General features: G+C 41.0%; 5 protein-coding genes across 6 annotated transcripts; 3 read left to right on the plus strand and 2 right to left on the minus strand.

Moving 5' to 3' along the window:
• The first annotated feature begins 484 nt into the window (after positions 1-484).
• On the plus strand, positions 485-3,608 carry LOC130704055 (MFS-type transporter SLC18B1-like). The gene is made up of 11 exons (XM_057525534.2): positions 485-888; positions 965-1,425; positions 1,489-1,584; positions 1,646-1,719; positions 1,779-1,926; positions 1,990-2,149; positions 2,211-2,362; positions 2,426-2,616; positions 2,683-2,778; positions 2,847-3,015; positions 3,076-3,608. Exons 1-11 carry the CDS (start codon positions 786-788, stop codon positions 3,346-3,348), a joined length of 1,923 nt encoding a protein of 640 aa, XP_057381517.1. The 5' UTR covers positions 485-785; the 3' UTR covers positions 3,349-3,608.
• Positions 3,609-7,744: 4,136 nt separating this feature from the next.
• LOC130704194 (MFS-type transporter SLC18B1-like) lies at positions 7,745-9,418 on the plus strand. The gene is made up of 7 exons (XM_059496671.1): positions 7,745-8,412; positions 8,476-8,571; positions 8,633-8,706; positions 8,767-8,914; positions 8,978-9,137; positions 9,199-9,345; positions 9,414-9,418. The coding sequence occupies exons 1-7, from the start codon at positions 8,335-8,337 to the stop codon at positions 9,416-9,418; spliced, it is 708 nt and encodes a 235-aa protein (XP_059352654.1). The 5' UTR covers positions 7,745-8,334.
• A 447-nt stretch (positions 9,419-9,865) lies between these two features.
• Positions 9,866-16,022, plus strand: LOC130704058 (carbohydrate sulfotransferase 5-like). Of its 2 annotated transcripts, XM_057525539.2 has the most exons (10): positions 9,866-10,003; positions 10,068-10,202; positions 13,495-13,559; positions 13,630-13,691; positions 13,763-13,824; positions 13,901-13,982; positions 14,291-14,654; positions 14,725-14,828; positions 14,887-15,177; positions 15,247-16,022. In XM_057525539.2, the coding sequence occupies exons 6-10, from the start codon at positions 13,954-13,956 to the stop codon at positions 15,905-15,907; spliced, it is 1,449 nt and encodes a 482-aa protein (XP_057381522.1). In that variant the 5' UTR covers positions 9,866-10,003; positions 10,068-10,202; positions 13,495-13,559; positions 13,630-13,691; positions 13,763-13,824; positions 13,901-13,953; the 3' UTR covers positions 15,908-16,022. The 2 variants fall into 2 exon arrangements, with proteins under 2 accessions (XP_057381522.1, XP_059352538.1); XM_059496555.1 differs by having other exon boundaries at positions 13,630-13,824.
• LOC130704060 (intraflagellar transport protein 22 homolog) lies at positions 15,972-17,392 on the minus strand. Its single transcript, XM_057525541.2, has 4 exons — positions 17,245-17,392; positions 16,997-17,181; positions 16,238-16,443; positions 15,972-16,176 (listed from the first exon to the last, which is right to left on the minus strand). The coding sequence occupies exons 1-4, from the start codon at positions 17,284-17,286 to the stop codon at positions 16,028-16,030; spliced, it is 582 nt and encodes a 193-aa protein (XP_057381524.1). The 5' UTR covers positions 17,287-17,392; the 3' UTR covers positions 15,972-16,027.
• Positions 17,319-19,866, minus strand: LOC130704054 (insulin-like growth factor-binding protein complex acid labile subunit). Its single transcript, XM_057525533.1, has 3 exons — positions 19,712-19,866; positions 19,408-19,641; positions 17,319-19,334 (listed from the first exon to the last, which is right to left on the minus strand). The coding sequence occupies exons 1-3, from the start codon at positions 19,763-19,765 to the stop codon at positions 17,424-17,426; spliced, it is 2,199 nt and encodes a 732-aa protein (XP_057381516.1). The 5' UTR covers positions 19,766-19,866; the 3' UTR covers positions 17,319-17,423.
• Positions 19,867-19,910: the final 44 nt, after the last annotated feature.

The following is a 19,910-nucleotide window of genomic DNA, read 5'->3' on the forward strand; positions in this document are numbered from 1 at the left end:
TAAAACATGGCTATCATGTTACACATATAATCAAAGTAAACAAGTGTGTTGAAACCTTCGGAGGCCTTGGAAGTTGGAACCCTCATACTTGATTCTCCTGAATCCGAACAAGAGGGATCTTACAAAGCACCATTGTTTGGTATCAAAGACAAAAATAATGAAGTGGGGGTTGTAGAGGAAATTCACTTACTCGCAGTTTATAGTTTGTTATTTAGTACGACTTGGGCTTCATTGCATATCGAACAAAGATTTCTACATGTAGCAAAATTTTCAACAAGTTAGTGATATTGAATAATCTCTACCTGATCCTTTTCTTGACAAAGTATCCAAATTTCAAGCTTTTGGCTTTAAAATATTTTGTTTGTTTCTTCCAACTATATTTTGCAAATTAAGTATTTCAAAGATTCTCGATTATTCTTTGGAAGGGTCAGTCCACTCTGCTAGAAAACAAAGAAAAGCGCCGGAAGGCGGCCATTTAAGGAGGATGGGTAAGCTAGGTCATTAGGGGCGTAACACATCAGCAAGCGACATTCGTCCGAGTAATCTTTGCTAGAGCACACAGGTAATTGCACGAAACGACGGGTAATAGTTCTTAATTTTGTTTAAGAAGATATTTAAAATTCGTCTAACGCAAAGAAAAAGCTACATCAACAAGTATACAGCCTGATCCGAAGTGCAGCAAAAGGCAGGGCGAGTGTGTGGAGTGGAGCATCTGCACGTGGTCGGTCAGTGTCTTGCCCTTAAATCGTCCATCCCACTTTCATCTTAGAATAGATCCTGTTGGAATGCCCCAATCTACTCTTTCTCCCATCCGGATGACTGATGCCCACTCAGCAACTTCTGTTGGATCAGCTAGCAGCTTATTGGTTTCTTCTGAAAGTGAATCAGGTAAAAAAATTATAACTAAACCTTGCTCTTTACCATGCCAAAGAAATTTCACTATTATTGCCCTTTTTATTTATAGCTAAGGAGAAGTTAGATAGCACAAGCAGTTTGAAGAATGGGTATGTTGGATCGTTCACAACCTTGGCTCAGCCATGTTTGCCATACCCACCCTATCCAGAAACACAGCAAAAGAATAGGGCTGTTTCGATGGCTGAAACATCACCAGTGCTATGGCATGACCAGGTGCAAAAAACGACTGAAAAGGTTGAATCAACACTTATTACTCCAAATGAAAAGGAGTTGAGCACAAAGGAGGATACTGTGAAAAAAGATAGACGTCTGTCAACGGCATCATCTGACAGTGGTAATGGAGGTTGTGGAGGGCTTAAGAAGAAAAAATATAGGCGTTTTGGAGAGGTTGATAAAACGGAAAAGAAAAAACTGACACCCAGACAATGGCTTCTATTGGTTGTTCTCTCTTTAGCAACTCTTACATCATCATTTGCCATTTGCCTTTTCCCCCCGTTCTTTCCCAAAATTGTAAGTGTGTGTGAAATAACAACATGTGAAATGTGAAATCTAAATGTTTGCTTTAATCTCTAGGCCGAAGATAAGGGTGCCACAGTATCCATTTATGGATTTATCATTGGTACCAACTGCCTGACATCGTTTCTTGTCACTCCTTTTATTGGAAAAAACGTAAATATTGCCCTAAATTTGTTTCATAAAATTCTAATTTGCATCTTCATCTTTCTTTCAGCTGAAAGTTATTGGCGTTCGGTTCGCCTTTGTTTCTGGAGTTTTCATTGGAGGTATTTGCTGCTTGTTGTCGGGGTGAGTAGTAAATTACGCAAAAAACGCGAAAACTGGGTTTTAATCAGTAAACTTTAAAGCTTTTTAGAGTATTTCCCTCCCGGGGGTTCATTCGTCGTAATATCTATATTGATCCGCGTCATTCATGCGGCCGGAAACGCTGGTACAATTACGTCGACGTTTACGTACACTGCTGTGGAGTTTCCAAATTCCGTTGCCAAAATCTTTGTAAGATTAATTAATGCAGGTTTAACGTTTGTTGTACAATTTCTACTACTGTTCTAATTGTAGAGTCTAACAAGAACAATGATGAACATTGCCCAGCTTGCTGGGCCTATAGTCGGCGGTGCATTGTATGAAGTCGGTGGTTTTAAGACTCCCTTTATCCTCATGGGAGGAATTCAAACTATTATGGCCTTTATTGCATTACCCTTTCTCCCCGATTATGACGGTAAATTAGTTCAAATTATTGTACGTCATCAGCCTTCTCATCTTGCTTCTCAACATTTTAGTGTCACAGTATGACGAGGGATCGACTAAAACTCAATCGCCATTGGATATTTTGTGTATTCCATCCATTTGGATCCCGTTCTTCACGTTCATCTTATCGACCATGTCGAACGGGTTCCTCTCGATCAACCTTGAACCGCAAGTGTTGCGAACGGTATGTTTCTGACTTGGCGTTATCATTAATTTCCTTAAAATCATTTTTATCTTTTCTTTTCAGTTCGACTTGACGCCATTTTACGTCGGAATCTTTTTCGGCTTGAAAGACGGGGCCAACAGCATAGCCAGTCCTATTTGGGGATACTTGTGTGATCGCCGAGGATCTGTCAAACTGTGCCTTCTTTCCAGTACCATGATCGGAGCCTTGTCCATATTTTTGCTGGGGCCTTTTCCCTTCGTTCCTATTGATCGGTACTTTTGATTTCAATTCTCAAATTCAAACCGTTTAACTAGTATCATTATTTGATTTTATTTTAGAAATCTAGCTGTTGTCGGTATCGCATTGGCACTAAGTGGAGTTGCGTTTGCAGGGCAACAAGTTTCGGGGGTCGTTGATGCCATGAGAGAAGCTGTGTAAGCCACATTTTTAAAATTCAATTTGCTGTGCCAGTATTCATTTCTTTTTTGCATTTTGATAATAGACATGCTGGTTATCCGGATAATCCCAGTACTCACGGGCTTGTTGCCGGTATATGGTCGTCTCTTAGTGGTGCTGGGCGTTTTGTTTCACGCGCTGGGACTGGCATTTTAGTGGACCACATTGGTTTCCAAATGACGGCTGTCGTCGTCTTCTCTGTCCAAATTACAGTGGTAAGTTTTGTGCAAAAATGACTATTAACAAATAGATGTATTGTTTATTACCTTCTATAGGGACTAGCAACCATGTGCTTCATGTTACCAAAGTGCAAGAAAGGTGACGGCAAATCCGACGGGTATGACACGACAGTGGATGCCATATCTACGCGGACAACATCGTTTACTTATTCCGTCGTGGATGTCGGTGAGTTTCCACGATTAACTATTTCTCAGCCCGAATCTCCAGCCGAGTCCGTCACGTGCAAATCAGTGTCGATCCCATTACCGCGAGACTGTGCCATTATTCGCCGCATGCGCGCTGAAACATATGCCGGGTTCTCTGGCTGAACAGATTAGGCCCATCGTGTAGACTAGATAATTGAATTTAGGAACTTGAGAATCTCATCTAGCCCCCTACCACTTGCCACATCTGTAACAATACCCGATATTTTCCGTGTCTCTTCCGGCTGGCTTTAACTATTTTTATGAAAATCGTATCCGGCTAATCCATACTGTCAACTATCTCCCTTTAAAAAAAAAACTTAATCTTGTAAAAAAAAAAAGATATTTGTTATTTAGCGTAAATTTTGTTTTGTTCTAGACAGCTTTTTGTTTACATAATTGTGTTTACATAATGTGTTTTGTTATTAAGGATCAATATAGATTATCATGGCTGCTAAAATCAATCGCAATCAAAGAGGGATACAATTCATTCTTCTTTCTAGTCCACTGTTTGCCCACAGTAGCCCTATTAATCACCTGAGCAGTTCATCACAAGTCAAGTAGAAGCCAAACATTTAACTTTTTTAAATTTTACCCCGTCGCACGATCTGCTTTTAATCCAATCGATAATTTTCAGGAAAGCGTTTTGGCTTCGATTTTTCAGCCAATTTTTGATATTCGAGCAGAACGAGAGAAAAATCGATTCATGCGACAAAAGCTTGTTTAAATTTAATTGAGCTTAAGCCAAATTGAATTTTAAAAATGCATTACATTTTATGTGGTGTTGTGGCGAATGGTACGGGAATTGATGAATAGGCTTTTAACAGCTGTGGTGGTCACATTCAAACATTATCGATTCGACCGAAAGATGGTCGTGCTCGTCAGAGCGTCCACCCACACGCTTTATGCTAGTCATTGACTAAAAAATGTTACTTAAAGAAGCGAACCGTTCTGACCGTTGAATGAAGGACGCACGCGAGTCTTTTGATCTACTAGCGGAATAAGGATACAAAAAATTGATAAATTTCCAGTTTGAAGTAGACATTTTTTTCCCCTTTTTGCAATGATAACGCCATCAACCGTTATGGCGTGACGTGTTCCATCGTTCCAAATCACTTTTCTTGTTCCCATTTTCTTTTCCGAGGGCTTTTCAAGTGGGAAAAAGGAAGAAGCCTTTGAAGTAGGAGGAACAAGCAAAGTATAAACATAGAGATTGTTAACGATAACGGAATTTTCGTGAATTTAAATATGGGGAACTGAGAATTCGATGACTAACTGTAAAATTATTAGTGCGATTGAATTGTTTTCCTCTGCAATTTTTAAAAACTTGTACGTACCTTTTGACTGATCTAGTATAGTCACAGGTAGAATACTCTAAACCAATGCAATCACGCGTGAATGTATAAAAATCGGAAGCCGCTTAAATTTTTTTTTCTTGCGCAAGAAGGAAGCGTGAATGGCGGTACGATCACCAGGTCAATGCCATGAGAAGTTGGAAAAATAATTCAATTATTTTTCTTTGTTTAGGCTATTCCCAAAAAACTAATTGAAATCGTGTTTCATAAGCCACATTGTTTTAACTGGTAGCCCTTCGTGGTAGGACCATCGAAGCTCTTGTCTAAGTATTAAAACACTAGAATTCGTTGAAGCATTTTTTTTTTAACATGTTTATTTTTAAGATCCAAATTATTGCCGAAAGTACAAGCAATCTGTAGTAAGCAAACATAGAATTCGTGAAAGAAATCGAAAGAAAAGAGAAGCTGGAGAGGTATAACTATGAAAATGTAAGTAAGCTTAGAAAACCTGTGGACTTTGTTCAAATCACGTCCCATCTAAACGAAGGTGCAAATTTCACATCCTTCAAAGTGGCAGCTATTGAAATTTAAAAGACCAGTTTACAGTGTCTGTAACCATGGTCCCCTATTTTCAATAACTACAAATAGACGGCATCTAAGAATCAAGAATGAAACGTAAGTGAAGGAATGAAAAATGGATCATTTCTGAATAAGAAAACCTGTCCACTTACACAGTACTAAAGTACTCAAACAGCAGACAGGTATTCAAAGTATCAAAAATGATCATTGTCATCAATTCTTCCTTCAGTCTGATAGAACCTTCTGGAACCAAATACATTGGCTGAAACTTGGTGGCATCATGATAACCGAATGAAATTGGGGGTGGGAGAGAGGTGACAATGGCCATAACGATTAAAAAACTTTTCCGCTTTAACAGCATACTTATTTCTTAACCGATTATGCCATCGTCGTCTTTCTTCACCTATTAACGTTCAGTGTATCAAAATGCCGATGTCCCGTAGCCAATGCACATCAGTCGCCAAAGTTACAATCAAACAGAAATGAAAAATCGATACCAATGACAATGACCATAATGAGATTAGGAAACTGCTTCCTTTGACAGCATACAGGTTTCCTAAGCGTCAAAGATGTTCATTGTCGTATGTCGCCATTCACTTCCGTCCAGTAGATCATAATGCCATCAATTTGCAGCCACCACGTCGAATCAGATCAATTTTGCCCCTTCCTTCAAACGTTACGAATTTAAACAAAACCAAAGCACACAAAATTATCTAAGGTTCAAAACATATTCATTGTTAGACCTTCTTCTCCTCTGCTTTCATTTGGTTGTTAGAAGAACGATGTCCAAACATCGTTTTGAGTCCTTTGAAGAATTTCTTCCCCTTATTGTCTGCCTTTGGCTCCAGAAACATTTCTTTGGCGAAAGCCACTGCTGCCATCTTCTTCTCAAAATCGATATTTTCGTTTTTGACCACCACTTGCAGTGCTTTTTGTCTTCGCTGGACAAGTTCCGTTAGTTCCGCGCGCTCTACTTCCGATGACGCAGAAGCAAGTTTTTTTATTTTATTTTTAAGCTCGTCTTCTGCATCACGTATAACTTCGCAGGACCTCCTTCTGTCATTTTCGTAAATATTTTTAAGCTCAGAAAAAGTCTTCCTGAGGTTGTCGATACAGTTGGGTTCTTCGAGCTCAATGACTAGCGGCTCAAATTCGTTCTCGGAGTCGGCCCTTTTTATCTCGAACGCTACCATTATGTCGATTATGGTCTGTGACATGTACTGCTCATAGTTTCCGCGATTTTCATTATTCTTGTGTTTTGCCATCTCGATCTGTGCCCTCAAGTAATTGATCATAGAACCGGTCAAGTCTAGCACTTTTTTAGGTCCGGCATCTGATTTTGTTGACGGCGCTTGGGGAGGCGTTTCATTTCCCGTTGTGCGTGTTATTTTGATCAAATGCGCATTTTCTTCATGTAAACGGAGGTCGCGGAAGTGTCTACGACCCAGGAAGTTGGGCATAGCCTTATATCCTGCACACACGTAAATTTTGGTTTCAAATGATACACCTTCTAATTCAAAAATGGGGTAGAAAAATCCAACGAGCTCATCCCATTTTACGTACTCTTTGAACTTCCCTTTACGCTTCGACATGACCAAACTGATCTTCGTAATAGGTTTTAAGTCTGGCTCGCCTAATTTTTGCCATTGGTTTAAACTGATGATTGACGTGTCACAGCCTTTGTCAATCACCATATCCACTTGATGCCCGTTCATTGTTATCTGCACGGACTTGGTCTTGATGGGTTTGTCTTCTGTCAAAAATCCCGGTTTGACTAATTTCTTTTTCATTCGCTCGAAGAACGATGGCTTCGGCTGTTTGACGTCCTTTGCAGGTGTCGTGTTGATCGCTGGTTCGCTTTCTGTATCGGTGTCTGTGGGAGGGGGCTCGAGCATTCTTAACAGCTCCTTACGGCGCCCAAGAAACGGGGATGGTTTTGATCTCGGGACTTGCTCCATTACGCTGATAGTAGATTCATCCGCTATGCCAGAATCGTCTACTAAAATATTTTGAGCAGAATCAGTTTCATTTACCGGTGCGATGTTCTCTGCTTGGCAAACAGTACTAGATGAAGTATTCTGGGGTAAAGGATGCGTCGTGTTACATTCCTGTAACAAGTCGTTCCTGTTTTCAGGTGTAAACTGGTCAGGTTGTTCTTCTCTGCTGGAAGATCCTGTTGATCCTGTGACGAACGTGAAGTTGTTCATGAATGAGGATAGTAGTATCGTAGATGAAGTATTCTGGGGTAAAGGATGCGTCGTGTTACATTCTTGTAACAAGTCGTTCCTGTTTTCTGGTGTAAACTGTTCAGGTTGTTCTTCTCTGCTGGAAGATCCTGTGACGAACGTGAAGCTATTCATAAATGAAAGAACCATTTTGAACATTTTGATTTACTTCGATTGCTTTAAAAACACCGCTCGCTGTCTCGCCTTATGTAATGGTGCGACGTAAGCCAGAACCCATCACTGCTCAAACTCTGATGTTTTTTCAAAAAAAAAATTTAATAAGATAAGGTAATTTGGGTTGTGTGAAGGAAATTAAATGAATTACTATTTTGCCCGTAATGTTCAACACAAATAACTGTAAAAAAAACTCTAAAAAGTATTTTTATTTCATGAAAAACCATCTCAGTTTTGGAATCTTCTAAATTCACATGCATGCCGTCTATAGGACATATACCCTGGTGGTTATTACTGTTTGCGCTATCATTTCCACGATATACCGTCCCGTGCTCCAATTCCACGCTTTAGCCAATTCGTGTTTTTCGTTTGCACCATGAAGCAGACCTACGTTGTTATGTGCTTCAGTCTTGCTCTTTAGCATGCCAAAGAAATTTGACTACTATTGCTCTTTTTATTTATAGCTAAAGAGAAGTTAAATGGCACAAGCAGTTTGAAGAATGGGTATGTTGGATCGTTCACAACCTTGGCTCAGCCATGTTTGCCATACCCACCCTATCCAGAAACACAGCAAAAGAATAGGGCAGTTTCGATGGCTGAAGCATCACCAGTGCTTTGGCATGATCAGTTGTAAAAAACGACTGAAAAGGTTGAATCAACACTTATTACTCCAAACGAAAAGGAGTTGAGCACAAAGGAGGATACTGTGAAAAAAGATAGATGCCTGTCAACAGCATCATCTGACAGCGGTAATGGAGGTTGTTGAGGGCTTAAGAAAAAAATTACAGGTGTTTTGGAGAGGTTGATAAAACGGAGAAGAAAAAACTGACACCCAGACAATGGCTTCTATTGGTAGTTCTCTCATTAGGAACTCTTACATCACCATTTGCCATTTCCCCCCATTCTTTGCCAAAATTGTAAGTGTGTGTGAAATAACATCATGTGAAATGTGAAATCTAATTGTTTGCTTTAATCTCTAGGCCAAAGATAGGGGTGCCACAGTATCCATTTATGGATTTACCATTGGTACCAAGTGCCTGACATTGTTTCTTGTCACTCCTTTTATAGGAAAAAACGTAAATATTGCCCCAAATTTGTTCCCTAAACTTGTAATGTGCATCTTAATCTTTCTTGCAGCTAAAAGTTATTGGCGTTCGGTTCGCCTTTGTTTCTGGAGTTTTCATTGGAGGTATTTGCCGCTTATTGTCGGGGTGAGTAAAAAATTACACAAAAAACGCGAAAGCTGGGTTTTAATCAGTAAACTTTAAAAGCTTTTTAGAGTATTTCCCTCCCGGGGGTTCATTCGTCGTAATATCTATATTGATCCGCGTCATTCATGCGGCCGGAAGCGCTGGTACAATTACGTCGACGTTTACGTACACTGCTGTAGAGTTTCCCAATTCGGTTGCCAAAATCTTTGTAAGTTTCACTAATGCAGGTTTATCGTTAGCTGTACAATGTCTACTATTGTTCTAATTTTAGAGTCTTACAAGAACAATGATGAACATTGCCCAGTTTGCTGGTCCTATAGTCGGCGGTGCATTGTATGAAGTCGGTGGTTTTAAGACTCCCTTTATCCTCGTGGGAGGAATTCAAACTATTATGGCCTTTATTGCATTACCCTTTCTCACCGATTATGACGGTAAGTTAGTTCAAAATATTGTACGTCATCAGTCTTCTCATCTCGCTTCCCTTCTTTTTAGTGTCACAGTATGACGAGGGATCGACTAAAACTCAATCGCCATTGGATATTTTGTGTATTCCGTCCATTTGGATCCCGTTCTTCACTTTCATCGTATCTACCATGTCAAACGGATTTCTCTCAATCAACGTTGAACCGCAAGTGTTGCGTACGGCATGTTTTCTGACTTGGCGTTATTATTAATTTTTTTAGAATCATTTTATGTTTTGTTTGCAGTTTGACTTGACACCATTTTACGTGGGTATCTTTTTCGGACTGAAAGACGGTGCCAACAGTATAGCCAGCCCTATTTGGGGATACTTGTGCGATCGCCGAGGATTTGTGAAGCTCTGCCTTCTTTCCAGTACCAAGATCGGGGCCTTGTCCATATTTTTGCTGGGGCGTTTTCCCTTCGTTCCTATTGATCGGTACTTTTGATTTCGATTCTCAAATTCAAACCGTTTAACTAGTATCATTATTTGATTTTATTTTAGAAATCTAGCTGTTGTCGGTATCGCATTGGCACTAAGTGGAGTTGCGTTTGCAGGGCAACTAGTTTCGGGGGTCGTTGATGCCATGAGAGAAGCTGTGTAAGCCACATTTTTAAAATTCAATTTGCTGTGCCAGTATTCATTTCTTTTTTGCATTTTGATAATAGACATGCTGGTTATCCGGATAATCCCAGTACTCACGGGCTTGTTGCCGGTATATGGTCGTCTCTTAGTGGTGCTGGGCGTTTTGTTTCACGCGCTGGGACTGGCATTTTAGTGGACCACATTGGTTTCCAAATGACGGCTGTCGTCGTCTTCTCTGTCCAAATTACAGTGGTAAGTTTTGTGCAAAAATGACTATTAACAAATAATTAGATGTATTGTTTATTTCCTTCTATAGGGACTAGCAACCATGTGCTTCATGTTACCAAAGTGCAAGAAAGGGGACGGCAAATCCGACGGGGATGACACGACAGTGGATGCCATATCTACGAGGACAACATCGTTTACTTATTCGTGGATATCGTGGATGTCGGTGAGTTTCCACGATTAACTATTTCTCAGCCCGAATCTCCAGCCGAGTCCGTCACGTGCAAATCAGTGTCGATCCCATTACCGCGAGACTGTGCCATTATTCGCCGCATGCGCGCTGAAACATATGCCGGGTTCTCTGGCTGAACAGATTAGGCCCATCGTGTAGACTAGATAATTGAATTTAGAACCTTGAGAATCTCATCTAGCACCCTACCACTTGCCACATCTGTAACAATACCCGATATTTTCCGTGTCTCTTCCGGCTGGCTTTAACTATTTTTATGAAGCCAATTTTTGATATTCGAGCAAAACGAGAGAAAATCGATTCATGCGCCAAAAGCTTGTTTAAATTTAATTGAACTTAAGCCAAATTGAATTTTAAAAATGCATTACATTTTATGTGGTGTTGTGGCGATGGTACGGGAATTGATGAACAGGCTTTTAACAGCTGTGGTGGTCACATTCAAATATTATCGATTCGACCGAAAGATGGTCGTGCTCGTGAGAGCGTCCACCCACACGCTTTATGCTAGTCATTGACTAAAAAATGTTACTTAAAGAAGCGAACCGTTCTGACCGTTGAATGAAGGACGCACGCGAGTCTTTTGATCTACTAGCGGAATAAGGATACAAAAAATTGATAAATTTCCAGTTTGAAGTAGACATTTTTTTCCCCTTTTTGCAATGATAACGCCATCAACCGTTATGGCGTGACGTGTTCCATCGTTCCAAATCACTTTTCTTGTTCCCATTTTCTTTTCCGAGGGCTTTTCAAGTGGGAAAAAGGAAGAAGCCTTTGAAGTAGGAGGAACAAGCAAAGTATAAACATAGAGATTGTTAACGATAACGGAATTTTCGTGAAATTAAATATGGGGAACTGAGAACTCGATGACTAACTGTAAAATTATTAGTGCGATTGAGTCGTTTTCCATCTGCAATTTTTTCAAAAAATGTACGTACCTATTGACTGATCTAGTATAGTCACAGGTAGAATACTCTAAACCAATGCAATCACGCGTGAATGTGTAAAAATCGGAAGCCGCGTGAATTTTTTTTTCTTGCGCTAAAAGGAAACGTGAATGACGGTACGGGAAATGCAATCAGCCAATGTACCGTGATATGTACAAGGACCCCCCTCTTGTGCGGGACTGATATTACACGTGCGCTCTACAATCTTAACGGGATACATTGACCGCATAAAACCGGAACTATATTTCAGTTCAATGAGACCCTCGAGCTCATCTTTGACTTTGATTGTCATTTCGATTTTGTTTTTACGTGCAATATCTATGGTATTTTTTGTTAGACAAAGAATCATTTTGTTGTCATCAAGTCGTGCGGTCTGACGTGCAATCGCCACATCGTTTGATGACACCAAATCATGTTCTCACGGTCTTATTATTTAGAGTCGAATTTTTAAAAAATGCGACTGGATTAGTTGAATTGCAACGACTAGGAAAACCTTGAAAATATCTATAGACGTGGGAAAGAGTATTTGACCTGTAGGATTGTTCCATTGTTTTTTCGAGATCTTTGTTTGGAAAAAAAGGAAACAATTAGCACTGGCCAAAGTGTGGGGAGGAGGGGGCGTTAAATTCAATTTCCAACAAACATTTCACTGTATATTTTTAGGAAGGAACAGCTTTAGGCGACCCACGTTTTCCTTTATTTTCCAACAATCTGTCGTTCCCCTCTAATTATTTGTGTATCTTGCACTTTGTCTTTACTACTATCAAAAATAGGCATTGCCTTTTTTCGTGTTTGTATCCTCCTTAACGATACATACCACAAATATCCTTGACCATTTCCTGAGCTCGTAAAAATTTATTAGCTCAAGTTTTCTCGATAAAAGTTGAGGTCAACTTGATAAGGTACTTCGTCAGTACAAATTGAAGGTGACTTTCAGCTTTATATTTCCAATGTGCAAATTTTTTAAGTCCGCATTAAGACGAGCATTTAAAAATAAAGGACAGAAAATTGGTCATTACGTAACGGTAGACGTGCAGCATTTTTCTACGTGATGGATTATTGATGGACGTCTTTGCGGTCGGTTCCGTTTTCAAATTGCGTCTTAGATGCGGAAGAAAAAGAACCAATAGCCCCCGCCAATTGTGGTGTGTGCGCGCACACTTTTGTACCGTGATACCGCAAAATAAGCGAGAGGTTCTTGTGCGAGCAGTTTGCTACTTCCCCTTGTCCATTTCTGAATTCTAGAAAAGCAGACATGGTGACAGGATACCCTTTATTGAAAATGGCATTTGTAGAGAACAAGTTGAATTTTTAAAGCCAGCCCTTTAGCCGACAGCAGATGTTGTAGGCAGAATGAATAATAGCTCCGACAGCTTGTCATGAGAACATGTAAGCATTTTGTAGGCCTTTCTTTCTTGCATAGTTTGTGATTTAAATGTAGCGATGCAAAAGCATTATTTTCGCTTTCGTAGTTGTAGGTGGCAATAATAAATGTAAAGTCAGAGAAACACACTCTATCCGATGAGAATGCACAACTCTTTTTGTCTTGCCCACCGTTTTATGGCAATATAGAGAGAGAGAAAAATATCGCCAATAATGTCCGCCCATTTTTCTTTTTCCGAAGTTGGCCGTTCCCTTGTTCCCTAGAGAGACGGAACCTGGATCTTTACTTCTCTGTCTTAGAGACGTACGTCGAGAAGCTAGCGTCTCCAATACACATTTTCCGACTTGTTACATAAAAACTCGTGTGCGTCGATTTATCGATTGGCAACCGATTATCGTTTCTCTCCCCTGAAAATGCCATTTAAAAAAAATAACGGGAAATATTTCCGTAGAGAAAGAAGATTCTGCCAGATGCAGCATTTCCCATTGAAAAACTGACTACCAGGTCAATTTCTCTTTAGATGTTGTGTGTATCTATTGCGTAATGGATTCAGTTCCGGTTCTTTGACTGGACGTTGCGGCATTATTTGTCAAAAAAAAAAAAAAAAGAAAAAAGGGAAGGTGACAATCGAAAACTTTCCGTCTAATATTTACTATATCCAGAATGGAGAATAAAAGATCAAAGGATAAAATGAAAGACGAGATCTCCTTTGGGGTTGAATTGGTCTTTTCGTCTCTATGCACGGAGATGAAAATTGTGTTCGAGCTGGCAAACTTTTCTTTCTTCTCTATTTTTTTTTTTTCACTCTGAAAATGGGAAAACAAAATTTTGGGGTTTTATTGAATTGGGGCGGCGTTCCTCTTCGACATGTCCCGCAACAATATTTACCCCCTACCGAACACCGCCTTTATTCTTTTTGATTACATTTTCGTGTGTCTAGTTCGCCGTTAAAAAAAAAAAAAAAAAAGAAGATAGCTCCACATTTCTTCCTCGTTGAAAAAACAGGTAACAATGACCGCTTCCTGGAACTTTTTAATGCATCTCGTTTAACTCTTTATTTTGTTTTCCGCTTTAGAATGTTTTGAAGAAAAGAAAAGTCCGTCAGCGTTCGAGCACAACCGACCGCCACATTCAATCGTGCGCACTGGGCTAGCAACACAGGTACCGTGTGGCTGGAACTAACTCTTTTTTTTTTTTTTTTTCTATAGGCGCACATATAGATAGAGGATTTGGTATCCGCGCGGGCCAGTCTGCGGGTCGCTGCAATCCGGTACGCACCTACCGTTGCTGGGTTTTTTTAAATTTTGAACCACAAGTTTTAATCAGTTTTTATTTTTTCGTTGCAGTTTTACAGTGAATAGTGCACGAAATATCAATTTGCATAAGAAATTCGTTTAGAATGAGGAGAGCCAACATCACAGTGCGAAGGCAAGTCTTGAAAATATTCAGTTACACTAATGATGAGATTTGTTGATTGCATTTTTGAAACAAAAAGTCTCAGAGTCAGTTGTTAGTCAGATTGTAGCATGGAACCATCAAAGAGTAAAAAAGAAAATCAACAGAGCACAAATAGAAGAATAGTGGGATCGCTCTCACGCTCTAGTCAAACTGACAGTTAATAACGTTCATTCTGAATCTGGGTCTGCACTGTAACATAGCTACGTTCACTGCTGTACTTTTCCCACCGTATATTTTGGTGCTGTCCAATCAATTTGATCATTGTTATTATTTTGTAGTTGGCCGTTAATGTTACGCCCTCATCATCTGCGAGCTCTGGCGATTTTGGTCACCTTAGTCAGCCTGTCTCTACTCTTCTCCACCTTTTCGATGCGTTCCGGCGACAACCGGATGTGGATAATGGATCGCCACCACACTCAACAAGACCAATACACCGACGGAAGGCCAGTCTTGTCGGTTGTCGATGCCCATCGCCAACCAGCGTATAGTGACACTAATAACAGCCAAACCGAAGCAACTCCAATCAGCTTTACATTGACACCGACGACGAGAAGACGACGCCCGACAGAGATTCACGGGGTGGGAGAAGTTTATCAAATAACTAGGAAATCAGTCAATCATCTTCCAGCTGCTGTTGCCAAGGTGAGTTTGAAATTCGTTTTCAACTCAATCATTTTGTTTCATTTATTTTTTTTTTTTTCGTGTTTCGTAGAATAAAATCAAATTTCAGGGCTACGTATTACCGGCAGCGCCGTCGGCTCTCCTCAAAACCCGAAACTTGTTACACAATAGAACAGTCACCCAGGACGATATCAAGTAAAAATTTCTTTTTATTGATCACCATAAAAGGAAATATAACGCTTTGATGTTGTAGCAACACTTTGACGTTGCTGAACAAGAGATTGGAAGGCAACAAACAGGAATTAGATGCGGAAGTGGAAGCTCAACAACATGTTGGCTACTGGAACGTAACTCATCCGAAACGTCTCTTGATTGTGACTTCATGGCGATCGGGATCAACTTTCCTCGGCCAAATTCTGTCAGAACATCCGGGAGTATATAACCATTACGAGCCACTGATGCACGTCGGACTGGAACAAATACGACCTGGAGATCCGAGAGTCGATTCAGCCATTCAACACTTGAAGGATCTCCTTCACTGCAAGTAAATTTCTTTTAATGAATTTAAAAAAAAAAAAATAAATAGACATTGATGTCCAATGTTGGAATGTAGATATTCCAACGAAGATTTCCTGAAGAAAATCCAGGAAAGCATGCAAGACATGCTGAGTCACAATGCTCACGTGTGGCAGGCTTGCGTTTTGGGCCCCAATCGCAACGTTTGTAGCTTGAGACATTTTTTGGAAGAAGCTTGTCACAAGTTTCCGGCGCTGACTATGAAAATGGTGCGTCTGCGATTGAACTTGACCCGCCAATTGCTGGACGATGAGTCGGTGAAAGTTCTTTATCTGGTGAGAGATCCTCGAGCTACGATGAATTCACGCCTTTCATCCGTCAAATGGTGTAGCCAATCGATCGACTGCATCGATCCTGGCCGTCTTTGCAACGATATCCAAAGCGATCTCGATGCGTTCGAGTCGCTTTCAACCGAGTTTCCTGGCCGAGTTACTCTGATCAAATACGAAACGATGGCCAAGAGTCCTCACACCACTTTCCGGTCCATCTTCAATTTTGCTGGATTGTTTTACACGCGTAAAATACGGGAGGAAGTGGAGCGGCACACGTCGAGGGACGAGAACCATCCGTGGAGCACGGTCCGCAAATCCGCCGAGCGGGTGGATCTCTGGCGTCAAAAGCTCGACACTAAAAGCATCTCGAATATACAATCGGTTTGTTCCAACGTGCTGGCCAAACTTGGCTATTCCCAGCTGTGATCCTAGAACTGAAAATCGTACAATTTTGTTTCTTAAATGTCATAATGTGTGTCTTCTTTTGTTATCATCTTGTATTTAAATCGAGCATTCACAAAAAATAAACTGCTCTCCATAGTTGGTTTATTCTTTGAGGATGGTAATTTCTTCTTCATCTCGTTTACGACGGACGTCAAGTAAAACCGAAGACATGAAAGAAACGAATTCATTTTGAACTCGTGCACCATCTGCGTCAATGTCCCATTCGACGCGAGACAGTCGTGCCAAACTTCCTAAAATAGATAAGGTTATTAAAACTTTAGTGTTCTTTAATGTTTAACACAAAAATGATACCCATCTTAATGGTACGTTTTCTGTTAGGTTGACCGTCGCCCCATTTGCGCGCCACAACTAAATAACGGCTCGGACTTAATTCGAGATAGTTGTTCCAAACGTTATAGAACTCTTCCAGTTCGGCTACGTGGTCGTCTGCTGTGATGTCGTAGACCAAAAGGACGCCCACAGCATCACTGGCCAAAGCCGGCAAACAGTTGCTAACACTGGTTCAAACGGAAATTATCCTTCGTGGTGAGTTTTTTGGTTATTTTTAGTTTGAAACGATTGAGCTATTATAGCGGTCAATATTGAAATCAACATCTTTTTAGTTTTTTCCTTTAAAAAATTGCCACTTACGGTGTCTTTTAACGGAAAATCTTTTAGATTACATTTATTAGTTTAATTACTCAATCGTTGACGGTTGTAGCCAAATTACAGTTTGATTGTATCTTATTTTCCCTTTAAAATGAGCAGAATGTTCAAGGAAAAGGATTCGTAAAGCGCTTACGGTTTCTATGGTAGTATTACGGTTTCAAAAGGTTTGTCGCATCAACAATTTCAAAGCAATCGAAATGTACCTATTTTTTTCACCTACTTTCGATTTCTTGCTTCAATAGTTGCTAGTTATAGTCGAACTGATTTTGGCAGTACAATCATGAGGCAAATCCTTCCTTATTTTCGTTAAGGAAAGACCACGATGATACGGTTATGACACGGTTTGATGCACCGGCAATTAGCGGACAAACCAAAAATGAAGGTAATAATATTGTCACCTACTTTCGATCAACGCTACAATCCCATAATTGAATGTCGCTGTTGTTTACGTTATTTGCAGCGCTTCTAGACGAACTGTGATGAGACTCCATCTGGAATTCGAGAATTCGACAACCGACGGTGGGTCGGTATTGACCGATAGCATCTTTAGCATCCGACAAAAAATTGGCTAACGTTGTTTTCCCACTCTGTGTTGTTTAGGTGAAAGTTAAATGCCAGCACAATGAGCAATCGGAAAATAATAACTTCACCTTTGTTGGACCGAGAAGCAAAACTTTGGCAGCGTTCGTCATCGTATGTGTTTACTTAACGAATGTTGCCATGGTTACGTCTGTCGCTAAGTGTATTCTTGTTTTTTCGAACGTGATATAGAGTACCATCAACTACTTGATCCCGTTAGAGTAACAACATATTTTTCTACCGTTATTGATTACAGGTTTGGTAGATATTTTTTCTTGACAAGATTTTTCATCTCTTGCTCCATTCTCAACTTTATCGATTTTTTGGACAGCGTCACGGAGGGAGCATTCTTTTGGAAAAAGGGACCCAATCCTTGGGGATAATTGTTTGAGGATACAGACAAAACATCATTGACTTGTTTGGACAAAACACTTGGCGTCTCAAACGACAAACGGGTAGTGGATTCGACGACCTCTTCGCCGTGATCGATAATGTCGGCTTGATCCAACTGCAGCATCGATGAAACTTTGCCGGCCAACGATTCAGAATGTTGCTGGTCATCTGCCGCCTCTGCTCCGTGGTCGACCGTCTCATCTTCTTCAATCAGCTGAGGCTCGTTCCAGATGTCATCTCCATATGCGGCCGTCTTATCTATACGGCCACTGGCAAGTCGATCTATTTTGTTGCATCTCAACGGTTTTTGCATGACGTCAAAGAGAGCTGCTCCTTTCAATGCTTTGGGCGATGCGCATAAAGGGGCCACCTTCCTGTCGTACTGGTATCCGGTTCGATTGGCCAACGCATCCCAGATTTTGATCTTGTTAACAGCCGTCGCTCTCAATTGATTTAGTTGACAAGTACAGTGCCACGGATTGCCTTCCAGCCGGATCAACTTGGTCGTCGTCGTTAGTGCCGAGAAGATGTCGGCCGGGACGCCCGTCAGCCTGTTGCCGTTGAGCCACAACTCTTTCAGAGAAGAGCTGACTGGATCGAAGACACCCGGTGGCAATTGGGTGAGCTCGTTGAACGACAAGTCCAGCGAACGCAGTTTGCGCAATGATTGAAAAGCGTCGACGCTCAAACGTCGTATTTGACATTTTCTCAAGTCGAGATTTTGCAGACGTCTGTTGGCTGCAAATGCATCGGCCTCGATCGATATTAAACGTCCTCGGATGTGCAACTCGGAGAGGGAACTCAAATCTTTGAAATAGTTTGGATGGAGGCCTTTGTTTCCTTCCGGATGACCCTGACTGATCCAAAGCTCTTGCAATTTCACGAGGCCGTTGAAGCTATCGGGACCAAATTCCACGGAAACCACTTCGATTCCATCGATGGGCTCTTCCGTTATGCCTTCATCCCTCCAACGAAAAGAGCCAAGCAAAAGACGTCGAATGGATGAAATGTTGGAAAAAGTATTGGGATAGATAACTCGCAGAGGATTTGCGCTTAAATCCAGCCATTCTAAATCGGGTAAGAAGGGGAAAGAGTTTTCGGTGAGATGCGTCAACTGATTCCCCGACAAATCGAGATTGTGGAGGGCACCCATCCCCTGCAAATCTCCAGGTTCGATCTCGAGCAATTCGTTATCAGCCAGAGAAAGAGATTCTATCTCCATCAGGTCTCCAGGTTCCATTTCTAGACGGACGCGCATTTGACTGGAACGAATAGTCAACTCTTTCAAATGCCTGAGACTCGTGAAAGCCCCCGAGTGACCTCGACTGAAAGCTTCTGGTAACTGGCAACCGACGATGAGTAAGTACTCGAGATTTTTCAGCATAGAGAAACCGTTCCATGGTTCGTTTTGGGATTCGAGTTGCTGCTTTTTAAACTCCTCATACGGTAGGATTGCTTCTTCTTGTTTGGGGACATTGTGATAGGTTATCTGGGGAGTAGCAGACGGCTCTTCCCTGTCGGCCATTAAGAACAACGTGACTTCGTCTGGCGATGGATCGTCCAGCAGTTCCAGATTTACAAGACTCAAGTATTGGAGTTGAGTCAACGGGCGTAAACTGTCTGAATGTAATATGATGTTTGGTGAGCTGCTGATATCATTGGACTCGGCTCCTTCGAGGCTCAACGCTCGCAGGTTAATGAATTTCGTCAAATGATTCAATGTCAAGCGAATTTCCGGGGCGTCCGATGCTTGAATGATCTTCATAGCCTGTCGAAAATTCGAATAAACCAACTTATATTGCACACGATACTTGATATCTCGTAATTAAATTATAACAAACTTCAGCTTGAGAGGGCAAACGGTCCAGGAGGGTTTTGATTTCCGTATCGTGCTGTTGAACACAAATTGCGGCACGGAATAGAATGTCATCATTAGACGTGCTGTTGCTGAGATTGGCTGCATCTTGCTGTGTCTGGTTGAGTGGATGCCATCCATCAACGATGCTGGACAAGTACGAGTCGTGGCACCAGCACTCGTGAGGGCAAGATGGAGACCATGGCGCTGATTGGATACCCTTAGACATTTCGAATGATATTCTAGCTGGTTTTCGTTTGGAAGCGAAAAACGAATTCATTTCTATTTACCTGGAACAAGAGAAGAATAACGACCAACACGTTCATTATTAACGCAATTTTCATCCACACTGAAATGCATCCATGCAACTACTAACCAAGAGTCGTGTTTCAAAAGGATCCATCGTGCTGAATGTGGCCAATAGATGCACCATTATTTATCTCTTGTCAAAGGAAACAGATTCATAATACGAATGACATCAAGGATATC

The sequence above is a fragment of the Daphnia carinata genome, chromosome 8 (genome assembly GCF_022539665.2).
Source record: "Daphnia carinata strain CSIRO-1 chromosome 8, CSIRO_AGI_Dcar_HiC_V3, whole genome shotgun sequence".
NCBI lineage: Eukaryota > Metazoa > Arthropoda > Branchiopoda > Diplostraca > Daphniidae > Daphnia > Daphnia carinata.

What these genes read in the sequence shown, in the direction of transcription:
- LOC130704055 (XM_057525534.2), top strand. Translation starts at nt 786, where the DNA reads ATGCCCCAATCTACTCTTTCTCCCATCCGGATGACTGATGCCCACTCA. An exon ending in ATTTGCTGCTTGTTGTCGGG is followed by an intron (nt 1,720 to 1,778) that starts GTGAGTAGTAAA and finishes TAAACTTTAAAG; the next exon opens with CTTTTTAGAGTATTTCCCTC. An exon ending in CTTTCTCCCCGATTATGACG is followed by an intron (nt 2,150 to 2,210) that starts GTAAATTAGTTC and finishes TCAACATTTTAG; the next exon opens with TGTCACAGTATGACGAGGGA.
- LOC130704194 (XM_059496671.1), top strand. Translation starts at nt 8,335, where the DNA reads ATGGCTTCTATTGGTAGTTCTCTCATTAGGAACTCTTACATCACCATT. An exon ending in CTCCTTTTATAGGAAAAAAC is followed by an intron (nt 8,572 to 8,632) that starts GTAAATATTGCC and finishes TCTTTCTTGCAG; the next exon opens with CTAAAAGTTATTGGCGTTCG. An exon ending in ATTCGGTTGCCAAAATCTTT is followed by an intron (nt 8,915 to 8,977) that starts GTAAGTTTCACT and finishes TTCTAATTTTAG; the next exon opens with AGTCTTACAAGAACAATGAT.
- LOC130704060 (XM_057525541.2), bottom strand. Translation starts at nt 17,286, where the DNA reads ATGACGAACGCTGCCAAAGTTTTGCTTCTCGGTCCAACAAAG. An exon ending in GATTGTAGCGTTGATCGAAA is followed by an intron (nt 16,444 to 16,996) that starts GTAGGTGACAAT and finishes CGTTTGAACCAG; the next exon opens with TGTTAGCAACTGTTTGCCGG. An exon ending in AAAACGTACCATTAAGATGG is followed by an intron (nt 16,177 to 16,237) that starts GTATCATTTTTG and finishes TATCTATTTTAG; the next exon opens with GAAGTTTGGCACGACTGTCT.
- LOC130704054 (XM_057525533.1), bottom strand. Translation starts at nt 19,765, where the DNA reads ATGAAAATTGCGTTAATAATGAACGTGTTGGTCGTTATTCTTCTCTTG. An exon ending in TTATTCTTCTCTTGTTCCAG is followed by an intron (nt 19,642 to 19,711) that starts GTAAATAGAAAT and finishes GAAATGTCTAAG; the next exon opens with GGTATCCAATCAGCGCCATG. An exon ending in GTTTGCCCTCTCAAGCTGAA is followed by an intron (nt 19,335 to 19,407) that starts GTTTGTTATAAT and finishes AATTTTCGACAG; the next exon opens with GCTATGAAGATCATTCAAGC.
- LOC130704058 (XM_059496555.1), top strand. Translation starts at nt 13,954, where the DNA reads ATGAGGAGAGCCAACATCACAGTGCGAAG. An exon ending in TTCCAGCTGCTGTTGCCAAG is followed by an intron (nt 14,655 to 14,724) that starts GTGAGTTTGAAA and finishes CGTGTTTCGTAG; the next exon opens with AATAAAATCAAATTTCAGGG. An exon ending in GTCACCCAGGACGATATCAA is followed by an intron (nt 14,829 to 14,886) that starts GTAAAAATTTCT and finishes TTGATGTTGTAG; the next exon opens with CAACACTTTGACGTTGCTGA.